At 45.8% G+C, this 12,553-nt stretch overlaps 2 protein-coding genes and 2 non-coding genes across 11 annotated transcripts in view; 1 reads left to right on the forward strand and 3 right to left on the reverse strand.

Moving 5' to 3' along the window:
• The window catches only part of LOC135900384 (uncharacterized), a 42,476-nt gene extending 31,647 nt beyond the window's left edge, over positions 1-10,829 (reverse strand). For 4 of the 8 annotated variants that reach the window (XR_010563856.1, XM_065429862.2, XM_065429860.2 and 1 more), the window contains exon 1: positions 2,108-2,367. The gene's annotated coding sequence lies outside the window, so the exon portion shown is untranslated. Of the gene's footprint in view, positions 1-2,107; positions 2,368-10,722 lie in introns of those variants that run through there. The other 4 variants (XM_065429866.2, XM_065429865.2, XM_065429863.2 and 1 more) reach the window with 3 other exon arrangements.
• On the reverse strand, positions 3,819-3,891 carry TRNAK-CUU (transfer RNA lysine (anticodon CUU)). The gene has a single exon. It is a non-coding gene; the product is annotated as a tRNA-Lys (tRNA).
• Blos4 (biogenesis of lysosome-related organelles complex 1 subunit 4) lies at positions 4,415-5,286 on the reverse strand. The gene has a single exon (XM_065429940.2). It carries the CDS (start codon positions 5,224-5,226, stop codon positions 4,612-4,614), a length of 615 nt encoding a protein of 204 aa, XP_065286012.1. The 5' UTR covers positions 5,227-5,286; the 3' UTR covers positions 4,415-4,611.
• On the forward strand, positions 5,556-5,626 carry TRNAG-CCC (transfer RNA glycine (anticodon CCC)). The gene has a single exon. It is a non-coding gene; the product is annotated as a tRNA-Gly (tRNA).
• Positions 10,830-12,553: the final 1,724 nt, after the last annotated feature.

Below are 12,553 nucleotides of genomic sequence, written 5' to 3' on the forward strand. Positions count from 1 at the left end.
ACTGCTGAGGTAACACAAGAACCGGCATCATCATTTACACAGCTGAAGAGTGAGTGAGTGAGTGACGAAACTTTGTTTTGAACGCCTGCAGAACAGTTAGCCTTCCCCTGTTAGGGAGGCGTTACCGTGACGCGGCCATAACGTCTTTGCGGCCTGTGGCGCCTCTACTTCGGCCGCGGCCGCACTATTCCCTTTGGTCGACCACGCCTGCCCCTCTTTTGGGGTGGCAGCCTGCCTCCGGTTTTGCTCGGTCGTTGCCTTTCGAGGGCCGCCGAGATCTGCTGGACAGCCTGGGTTTGGACGTCTTGGTCATAGGACCTCGTTGCGGCCTCGAGCCGCGGCGGAATCGTTGTTATCGTTGCAGCTTCATGCGGATTCTTAGCACAGTCCCAAAGGATGTGAGCTGCAGTGGCTCTTTCCTTTCGGCACACACAACACAGATCACTTTCATAAACACTTGGACACACGTGCCTCATCAGCACCGGGGTGAATAACGACCCCGTTTGAAGTTGTCTGTATAAAACCGCCTCCTTACGGGTCAAGCCCGGATGAGGTGGCGGCATAGTCCTTCGCTCTAGTCGGTACCATTTCACAATTTCATTGTAGGAAGTCATGAAGTTATGCGAGTTTTTATTATGCTTGCGTTTGGCCTGCCAAAGTGCAGGCCGAGCCTCAACAGAGGCATCGGTTTTGTGCCCGACAAAGAACCAGTGGCGACTCCCAGCGTTGCAGCAAAGATCCGAAACCACAACTTGTTTCAGCACACGTGCGAAAGTTTACATGTCGTCCACGATATGTCGGCGCACAGACGCCAATTTTTAGGATCGGCCTGCAGCTATTTCAGCCCGCTGCACGTGTTCCGATCCAACTGGGACGGTGGTGCACTTCAGAGAACTGTGGATATCCGGCAGCCACGTGGCGAGGGGTCAGCTCAGGGATTTTCTCGTGGGGAGGTAATTGGCGGAACCTCCCCATGAGCTTTTCGAGACACCAGACAATGTGCCACCCGGGCGCGCCACCCGGGACGGCTCCGAGTTCGACGAAGCTGGCTTTGTGCGCAACACGACAACGCTGCCCTGTTCTGCTATGAGTGGGGAAGTTGCCGCGGGGGCGCCGACGAAGGCTCCCTCCCACGCGCCGACCAAGACGCAAGACAATGTGCTACCCGGGCGCGCTCCTCTGACGTCGGCTCCGCACCATTATGTGTGAGTGGTTTTAAAGGGGAAAAGGAAGAGATAAGTACAGCGCTGTTACTGCCTCTCATGCAAGAGCACCTCCACGGCGCTGTACGGGTGAGGTGAGAGGGATAAAAAGGGTAGCGAAGAAAACAGAGTGTAGAAGTGAGAGATAGCCCAGCGGTAAGGCACGTCAGTGTGCGGCACGTGTATGTGATCCCTCCTCCTCCAAAAGGGCGGGTCATCTTCAATGACGTCGAACTATGAGGTCGAGCAGAGTGCTTATAAGCAGCGATTGTCGGCTGCTAGAGAGTGCTTGTTGTCGTGCTCGAAATGTACTCGTGAGCTGTGTGCTCGTAAGCTGTTTGCTGTATGCTCGTCTTGCGGGCTCCATTTGGGAGTCACGCTCGACTGTCGATGTATCTCATGTTCAATTGTAAATAACATGGAAATAAATCCTGCTCTCCTAAGTCCCGACGAAGAGTCAAGCTCCTTCCTACAGCTACGACTGCCAAATCTTGCATCTGAATGGCAGCGGTGAGATCGGCCTACAGCTCGTAGATCGTCCGCCAACTCTAACATATGGTGGCAGCGGCGAGATCGTCCGACGAATCTTACACCATGCATAACGCTCATAGCATAGAGTAACACACAGTAACCTTTTACTATTTTACCACAATATTACGCTATGCTCATATCTGGCACTACCATACACCCGCGCCGCTTGCGCGTCTCCTCTCTACCTAAACCATTCGAATGTTTCTAAAGCGCGGGAATCGGTTCCCGTATTTTCATGCAGTTATTGCTTTCTGTGCATTTTCACAGCTGCTCCTTTTCTCTTGCGTACTATGTACTACATAGGTGTTCTGTGATACTACCATAGAATAGAGGTACTACTTCCTTTGAGATAAATTAGCAACAGCGACACTTACTTGAGGCGCCGACGATGCACTTCAGCCTGCGAGTTCTTCCCACAGTCTTGTCTGAACTCTGATGAGAAGTTGTAGAAACGGCACTCCTTCGTCGGCGAATCCGCCGAACATGCCGCCAAAATGGAAAAATTAGGCTTTCAGGCAGCAAACTTGTTGAGTGTGCGGATACAGGCAAACGGAAAACAGTGACTAGGGAATAAACAAACCTCATTACCGGGTGCTTATGCCAAGTTTATGCTATGACGCTATGGCCTCAGAGAACTGCGCTTCGCACATTTCAATTGCAGAGACCATAAGTAACACTAATTATTTGCTTATAAATTGTTCTTATATCGTAACTGTTTTCTAAAAATTACGTTAAGATTGAAATATGATTATTTTTATGATAATGTTGTGTTATAGATTGCGTTTTCTTAGCAGCGTGAAGAATGACAGCTGCGGTAATGAGTTCCCAGAGTGCACATCTTGTGTGAAATTCGCTACCTATTGTAAATACAATGCTCATCATATTAAATATGATGTTTGTAGATGATAGTTTACGTGTACTTCTTATTTAAACATCAGTTTTTATGTGCCTTTCTCAAGCTTAAATCCCAAATGCCCTTTGCCACTTGACCATTATGGTAGGTCCTTTTTTATGAGGTCCTGAAAACTGACGACTTCGTGTTGAGGGTTACGGATCGGAGAATCGAGGTTCTAACTCGTTCCCCGCCGTTATTTCTCTAGCTGGATCGCCGACAGGCGGTCCTAAGTCTGCTACATCAAAAATCAGTGTAGTCCGAATGCGGTTGATGCGACGGCATTTGATGGCTCGTAGGTCGAAAAATCTGACGGCCGCCCGGCGACCAAAGTTCGAGCGTGTGCTTCAAGGATGGCGCCATCAACATTATCTGTTTTTCAAACAACGGACACTCTGCGAAGTAATCAGTGCGGTCACAAAATTGCCTGCGTGTGGTTTCCGGGTTGTGTTCATATTTGCCGAGAACTGTACACTTTTGACGTTTCGGGGAGCATTAGTACGCCTGCGAGAACTCGAAATATAAATGTCTTGTCAAAAGTTAGCGCTGTGTGTTTGCCTTTCTGTGCCCCTCTCATTGTGTCTGCGCTACAAAAAAAAGTAGAAGGCACCACATATGCAAGCCCACGTAGCTACTATCGTCGATTACAGTGTCAAAATAAAAAAAAAAGTTTTGTGTATGTGTCTCAATGGTCCTTATGACTTGCCACGACCGTTCTGACATGCCATTAGCTACGCAGACCCACTGGCGATGTCTAAGCGACCGAAAAAGGGAAAAATAACACGAAGTAACAATGCATTTAAATGATACTGTCAAAGTAATTTAATGAATGTCTCGTGAACGCACAGGCTTTCTCGAGAAACTTCATCCTCTTTAGCGCGCGCTAAATTGTGACTCAACTACTTTGGTTATACGTGACCCGCTGTTATGTCTTTATTGATTTTAGGCATTGTCTTATTCGCATGCATACGTACCAGCGCGGCGAAAAATGAAGACTTCGCAGTAAGCCAGTGTTTCCGTAAAGTGAATTTGAGAAGCTTGTTCCAATCCCCACTTTGCTGTTTCTAGCTTGCTCACTGCTGCTAAAACATAACCAGGCGCGTGCAAGCTACCAATGGGCACTTATTACAAGTTGATCAACACCGTGCTGTACACACACAAAAAAAGAAAAAATGGGGAGATGGAAAAAATTACGCCCAACGTGGGGCTCGAACCCACGACCCTGAGATTAAGAGTCTCATGCTCTACCGACTGAGCTAGCCGGGCGGGACGAGAACCGCACCCTATTATAAGGTATTTATATACAGTTAAATGCCTTTTACTTATGTCAATGCGAAAGGTTAAAAAAAAAATTGTTTAACTATGCTCCTTCCCGCTAACCATAATGCAAACCACAGCAGAAAAAAAGAAAAAAAACACGTGTGCCTTGAACGCATTCAAACGCTTCATTCGCAAGGTGTCGGCTTCTGCACCTTAATATAATATTTGGGGTTTTACGTGCCAAAACCACTTTCTGATTATGAGGCACGCCGTAGTGGAGGACTCCGGAAATTTTGACCACCTGAGGTTCTTTAACGTGCACCTAAATCTAAGCACACGGGTGTTTTCGCATTTCGCCCCCATCGAAATGCGGCCGCCGTGGCCGGGATTCGATCCCGCGACCTCGTGCTCAGCAGCCCAATTCTGCACCTTGTCCAGTGGAAAGCAAAACTAAACGAGCATAATGCATGATCGATCGTTACAGCGCACACACGCAACCAAGCAGAGTAGGTATAATAAGCAACGACGATCTGGCTATTAAGGTTTAATATTTTCTCAATTGTACTTCTCCATTAGACAAGAAAAGGCTTAAATAACTTCATCTTGACACGCCACGCATTTATCATGCACCAAGTATCATGCAGCTAAAATGCTATTGAACGCAACACGGCTTCTGCGTGGTGCGGGATGAACGCGTTCCGTGCGTGGCGAACTTTGTTCTTGTAGCTAGTCGGCTGGACTCAGTGCTGCCCGGTCATCTTCAACGCTGCGGTCACTAGCTGTAGTATCGAGGGAGAAATTTGACACACTCGTCGGTAACGGGTCATCCGCCGAGACGGTAGATAGATAGTCTGAACAGCGAAATATGTCCGGTTCTTCGTAACGCAGTTGCTTTTTGTACTGGGGTGCCGGTTTCTTGGCAAACAACGGAGAAGGAAGACTTGAGAGGAACTTTTTGACGGTACTGCCGCCGAAGGCGTTCTCAGCTTCAGTAACCTTCTCCTCCATCGCGTCGACACTTTCGCGAACAACACTGACGAACTTCTCCAGCGCGTCGATTCGGTCGTACACCTGTTCCAAACCTTTGCTTTTCTCGCAGATGTCCGGAAGCGTGTGTGTCAAACACAAGGTGTCGTCGCTGCGTACCATATTGATGAGGCCAGTGAACTCGTCCAGCCGCGCCAGCAGCTCATCGATGCCTTCGTCTAGTATGCGCTTGTCGTTGCATATGTCCACCCTAAAGAACTGGCTGTAGTCGGCAGCGAGTTCTTCCATGAGCTGACGAGTTTCTCCGTTTCCTGACGATGCACCGTCATTTGCACCAGCTGTGGACGCCTCCATGCTCACGCAAGCTGGCGACCGCCACCAATGCCACCACGCACGGCACCTAGCGCAGGGGGCGTATCCGAGTCGTCGTATGCTTTTCAAATATTCCGATAGATGGCGAGACCTTTCCGCTCACTTTGGATGGCCTCGGTTAGTTGACGTTCTTCGTTACTTGACAGCATAAAGCACAAACCTCAAAAATGATTTAGCACAAAACAGCTCGTTTGTTTCTCTTCTTCCAGGTGTTGTTTTTCGCTGCATCCTTTCAACGAACTGTCGGCAAACAAGCATTAGCCATGCCAGGATTGACAATATATACTTACTTAGGCATGCTACTGTGCAAGGCGCCGCTGGTGTAGTGGTATCATGCAAGATTCCCATTCTTGCGACCCGGGTTCGATTCCCGGGCGGCGCACGTTATTTTTTCTTCTTTATAACGGTAATGTTATTCTACCCTGATTTCATCGAATTAATCAATCACATTGTCCTGACTGACGAGGCAGAGAGAGACTGGCTTTGCGATACATTTGAAGAATGTTCGCCTGTCACTCATTCGATCTTATATACGGGCTTTCACGGCCTTCGCAGCCCCCAAACAAAAATTGGCGTAGCTATGATTTTAATTATAATTGTTGATGGGCTGCGAAATGTTATTCTGATTTTACTAACGCAGAGCATGAACGCCCGATATTGAGAGCAAATTAGCAAATACACGCAGCGTTGCGCAATTTTAGATTCCTTTTCTCTTTTTCTCGCTATTAGAGCAGACCAGGATAGACCAGTGGCGTAGCCAGAAATTTTGTTCGGGGGGGGCTACGCCACTGGCCCAATATATATATATATATATATATATGTGTGTGTGTGTATGTAGCTGCACGTTTTTCCCTGCAACCACTTCAGAAAATTTGAGGAGGTTTGTGGCATTTAAAAGAAAAAGTGTAATTCTACGGACTACTGGCTTCGAATTTTTCATTTAGGAGGTGAATTATTTATTAAAAATTGGCCCAAATTGAAAATTTTCTGCAAACGAAACTATCAAGTTTAAAACTCCGTGACTCAACAATGAAAAATGATATCACAATTCTGTGAATTGCATCTAATAGTACATCTACAGCGGACAAAATAAATATGTTACACATGAATCTCAAAAAAATTTAGTATTGTGGAAATACGGCTTTTGCAGAACCCTTGTACACAACGTAACCAATTAACGTAAGATACAAATTGACACAGCAAACTTGTCCGCTTTGACTGTTATAATAAATGCCGTTTACAGAACCACAATATCTGTTCTTCATGCATAACTATTAGTTTGTAAACACCGTGCTTCTATTTTTTCAAACTTTCGATTTTTCCAAGATATTTTAAACAAAATTCAGGCCCTAAATCGAAGTTCTGTTTCCAACAGACACTAGGATTTAACTTTCTCTCTCAAATGCAACCAATTTCAATAAAAGCGATTAGCAGGATTATCTCAGAAAAGCGTTTCTGCGTTTTACAAGTATTTGAATAGGCCGCGTCGGATTGGGCCCGAGCTAAAGCTTCCTCTTAAACAATTTATCGAGGGATCAAATACATGAATAATAACTGCATTGTCATTGCCAAAGATGCTGCAAACGAATTCTTGAAAGCTACGCTCTGTAAATACAAATAAAATATGTATTTTTTTTTTCATAAAATATTATACTCGTATGTGCCAAAAATTGTGCCCAACATAACTGACGTCAATGCTTCCATGTTTTTTGTCTATTTATTAAGTAAAGAAAATATCACACGAACTTTAGAACTATATCAGTTCGAAACCAGGAAAGCAGTGCATGCCGCTGATATGAAAAATGAAAAGGCAATGAACTGAACAAGTTGAGGACAAATACCTTAATGAAACTTTGTCATTCAAGAACCATGCTTACATTCTTGTATATATGCAATGGCCAGTGAGAAATCTCAATGACGCTGTCGTTTGTTCCATTGTATTACGCAGGAGTAGCTGTCCCTTGTCGTGTATCGTGAGTAATTGCACCGAAGTTATAGTCGCGACAGAGAGCACGTATAAAAAGCAGGAGTTCTGCAAGATAAATGAGGGCAAGTCAAATGAATGAGCCAACAATGGGGTACTTTATTTAAAAGCAGTCTTCATGAGAATTTAGACATTTGTCCTATTGACTAACGAGTTTCGTGATTCTCATCTTATAAAACTCCTTGGGTTGCTGCTTCAAAAAGTCTGTATCTGGTTCCCTTGAGCTGTTTTTTCGGGTGCCCCAAAATGTAGAAGTCGCAAGGTGACAGGTCTGAGCTGTACGGCGGATGTTGCAGCGTTTCCCACTTGAACTTTGCCAATTTTGTATTAACCACATAAGCGACGTGGGGACAGGCATTGTCGTGGAGCAAGATGACCCCATTCGTCAATTTTCCACGTTGTTCGTTCTTGATTGCGACACGCTGCCGTTCTGGCGTTTCACAATATCGGAAGCAATTGATAGCCTCTCAAGATTTAGCAAATTCTATCAGTAATGGACCCTGTCGATCGAAAAAAAAAAGTCAACAACACCTTTCCAGCGGAAATGATGGCCTTTACGTTCTTTGGGCGTGGTAAATTCGAATGTTTCCGCTGTAAGCTTTGCCGTCGTGTTTCAGGCTCGTAGTAGGGGCACCAAGGTTCGTCCCCGATCACAGTTGCAAACAAGAAGTCGCCATGCTCATTGTGATACCCGATCAGATGAGTCAAGGCAGAGCGAAACTTCTTCGTCTTCTCGCGTTGGATAAAAATCTTAGGGATCCATTGCGCACCAAAGAGCCGATAGCCGAGAAGTTCATGAATTATGGCGTGAACCGAACCGTGACTGATGTTCAGACGGTCTGCCAGTTCATCGATGCTTATCCTCCGTTCTTGTTTCAGCAGCTCATGAACCTTTGAAATTGTGTGGGGGGTGATTGCACCATGGTTTTGGCCCGGTCTTGGAATGTCTTTGCAACGTCCTTTGAACCGTTTGCTCCAACGATTCACAGTGGTCAATTAAACGCAGTGTTCAACGCACACGGCGGTCATATGGTGATTAATTTCTGTTTTGGAAACACGTTCAGCTGTCAAAAACTTCGCGACACCGAGTTGTTCAACTTTTGAAGTGTCCATTATGTGACGCAACCATATTCAACCCAGTGTATGAGAGCATTAAAGAACATTTATCTTCACACCTGCGTGTCACTTTTGTAAATGAGACATGCCGTTCTCCTACGCGCATGCCTCGCAGATAATGAACCGAACCATTATTGCGCGGTTAGGGTAGGCTCACTTTCATTTGACTCGCCCTCGTACATTAGAAATTCAAAGATACAATGGGATATGCAAATGCGAAAATACTGCTTGATAAAGGACAAAAAAGTGTCACTGGAAACAAAGTTCACTGCATGTATACACAAAACCTCGCAACAAGATATTTAAGTATACGTATCAGTCTCCAATGAGTCTATGTATGTAACTGTATAAGTTAACTGTATATAATGCGTCTAATAACTGTATAACTGTAATAACTGTATAATGCGTACATAATACTGTAATAAAGAAGTAACTGTATATAATGCGTCAAACAAGGCAAATAAACATGTTGCACAATCATAGATTCACAGAATCCTAGATTCCGCCCCCATTCCATCCACTCCCCCCGATGTATTGCGCGCGACGGAAGGCGGCGCGCTTGCTCCCCGCTTTTCTCCTTTGCGCACACAAGACTGAGCCACCATCGTCGGCTCACCCATTCCACCTCCCCTCCTACGCTTTCACTCGCACATACAGCATGCAGCGCGTGGTCACGATGTTATCCCCCTTGGACTTTATACGAAACATGAGGGCGATGGCAGGAATGCGCCTGGAGTGTCCATATAATTGCTTTCGCAATAATATGATAAACGTATCCGGCAACTGAAGCGTCCCGTCGCCCATTACTTTCCGGAAAAGAAGTATCAAAATCGAACTTTCACCATGCGACAATTCGCTGCGCCGCAACAATGTATTTTTTTTTTCTGTGAGGCGGAGGCACCGAAAGGAAAAAGAAACGCATAGGCAAGTATCTTGGCCAGAATCTAATGCCTACTTCGGGCACCTAATGGGGCTGCGGAAGGAATACCGAAGAAAACATGAGACGCTTGGTCCACTGAGAACCATACGCATACTGCTCAGTATCCTACAACGGCGACAGAAGACTTTCCGGAAAGGTTCCGCTCAAGGGATGCGGTGCAATCCTTCGAGTCCCCACAGTGATGGCGGCGAGCGACCATTGTTTGTTTTTCTCGTCTGCTAGTCAGAAAACGTCCAAAACTCTTTCCGATGAAAATCCACTCGGCCAGAGCAGACCGAACGCGCATCAAAGTGTACCGCACGGTGGTCGGGGCCATACGAAAAAAACGTATGCGCTCTGGTTGGCTCTGGCAGCCCGTGGTTAGGGTAGCGAGAACAAAAAAAAAAAAAAAAAAATCGAAGAGGCTCAATGTGTCCTCGCGAATAAAAGTCAAAGTAGAAAAAAATAAATAAGAACGTATTTACTTTGGCTGGCTTGAGTATCTTGACATGAATGTTCTGGCGTAGGTTAAAAAAAATGTTAATATTTTTTATGTGACATGACGGCACAAATGAACCACCCCAACGCTTCCTCTCATTGGACCTCGCTGCCTGTTTGTCAACTCGTCTGCTAGTGTGTTGATTTGGATTGTCTCGTTGTATGTTACGATGTAAGACTTTAGAAAAGTCAATAGACATTTGGCGTCAAATGTTTATAACAACATTGAACCCACAAAGTTCCGCAATTGAATATCTAAAGCACAACTTTGGAAATGTCAATGCACCTTTCACATCAAGAGCTTATGAGATTTATACCCATAGAGTTTCGCGATTGATATCCATGCGCTCCACAGATTCCGTGGCCTCAGAGAGATGCCGCGGCGAGCCCGCTCACCATCAAAGCGCCCTCGAAAATTTGTGCTCGGATGGGACTGCTTGGCGTTATGTGACTTCCGGTGTATGGGCGTTGCCACGAAATCCAGCCCGAGTTTGCAATCTTCGCGGTTAAATGTCTTTTCGAGCGTCAAAAAGACATTCGAGACAAAATCCAGAGTGATTTCCGGCGCCGGAGGTCACTTTGGTCGGCGGTGCATGGACAGCACGAAAAAATTTCGGGGGGGGCTGAAGCCCCATAAGCCCCCCCCCCCTGGCTACGCCCCTGGGATAGACATATTCGCCTTGGTTAACACAAGACACCAACAAGAATGAAGCGTTCGAGTGCGGAAAACTTGTTAAAAATCACCTAATGTCGTCTGCGATTTTACGTTTATCAAATGCAATAAAAAAAAAAAGCTTTAGAGCATAAGGCGCCCAACAACTTGCTTCGAACGCCATGACTGCATAAAACAAAGTAGACGAAATGATAACACCTAGACGTGACCGTATACTGATGAAAGTTCCGCATGCAGTTACACTATAGGCGTTATATGCATCGGTGCACACTTCAGCAGTATACATACCTTGCTCAACGAGCTCTGCCTCCGCTTCAGCTTCATGTTTTGCAACACCGATGCTTTTCGACGCACCGACTTCCTGTAGTTTCGGAATCCAACATTGCTGATTTAGGCCGGACGTCACCACTGGAAAGGCTGGCGCTACGGTCGGCGTGACAGTAGGGTCTGTTGTAGGGTGCCTCAATGCGCACTTCGCCATACTTCGCTGCGGGGCCATTGGAGTGAGAAGGACATCGTAGTACGTTCTTTATTCTTAGGTGGTACCCTATCTGACAGTAAACATGACAGTGTAGGGTGTCTGAGTGCTCTCCTCCTCGTCCCCGCGAGCGTGGGAGAACCAGAGTTCAGGCACGCTACCTCATAGTGCGGGGCATGAGCAGGGCACAGGTGTTCTGTTACGAAGCGTGAAAGGGCTCACATGCGCACAGCTGCCGCGTCGGCTGCTTCGAAAGTAGGAGAGTAGGCTGAGAACCTGCTGGTTTTAGCAACGGCCTTAGCCGCACTGCAGTTCGCAGCTCACCAATGATACATAATGAAACATTTTTTTTTTTATTTCAGAAAAGAAAAAACGTTTGAGTCGTTGCGAAGGGCTATCGCGTTGCCTGTATAGCTGCGCAGCGAGAGTGCTTTAGAACAGCTCCAGATGCGTTCGCACAAATATGTTTGCTTTTGTCCTGTCAAATGCTCGTACGCTGTGACATAAAGCCCGCAGCACGGAACAAATACGTACGTTACGTGTACCGCGTTCGTAATGAAAAAAAATAATAATAAGGTGGGGAGGAAAAAAAAGAAAAGGAACTACGTCGAAAGCGGTACAAGAGCGGAAAGAACACTGCCTTGCCCTACCCGCTCTTTATTGTTTTGCTTTTTCTTTTTTCGCTTTTCGGGCATAAATGTAGGCGCGTTTGTAATGTAGCATGTTTTATTACGCAGTTTTTTAGTTGGCGAATATTTTTGAATGCCTTGAAGCGCAATATTCTACCTGTTCAGAGGAGTTATCTGAAGAGGTGGAAATTACTTGCACGGCCAGTCGCAATGTCGATTGAGAAAGCTGTAACTGCAAACAAAGTATTTACTCGCAGGTAGCCCGAATACGAATCTAGCTAGGTCGACCCCTATTTGTTGAATTCGCGGATAAATAAAAATATGTAGAGCTTGAATTCAGGTCGGCCCTTATTGTTTATTTAGAAAGAACTGTAACATACATGACACACCTTTATTTGCCGTAAGTATATGTCACTAGTCGATTCCCCAAGGCGCTACGATACTCGTCGTAACTGCCAGCGAAGTCGCCCTGCAGAAGATGCTTCGCCGGCGTACTCGGCATCTCAAACGACGCCGTCCTCGGTGCTGCTTATAGTGCGTTCGATATGCATCGCTTGCTAAAGCCAGTATGGGTGATCTGCAGACTGGCTTTACGGCGGGCACGACGAGGAAACTACATTAGCTCTGTGCTACCGCTAGCTTTGTTCATTCATAGAGGTCGACATTCTTTGATCACGAATATACGTCGATAGCCGATTTTTTGTAACATTCTGAAAGAAGGAAAGAAACAGAAAGGAAAAAGGTGGACCTATATTCAAATAAATACAGTATTCACCTTATTACCATTTTAACTGTTCACTTTTTGTTACGTGTTGAAATCGTTAAATTGAGCAGTTGAGTCTGCTAAGTCCAGACCCAATTTCGACATCAGCGTTTTCAAGATGTGGCACGAAATATATTGGCAATTCAGTTAACAGATTAACACAAGAATGTACCTCCGACAGCTTGGAATAATAATCACTGCAAAGCCAATGCGCTTTGGAGCACATCTTGCATGTTCACTAAGTCTCGG

This window comes from Dermacentor albipictus, chromosome 1 (genome assembly GCF_038994185.2).
Source record: "Dermacentor albipictus isolate Rhodes 1998 colony chromosome 1, USDA_Dalb.pri_finalv2, whole genome shotgun sequence".
Taxonomy (NCBI): Eukaryota; Metazoa; Arthropoda; class Arachnida; order Ixodida; family Ixodidae; genus Dermacentor; species Dermacentor albipictus.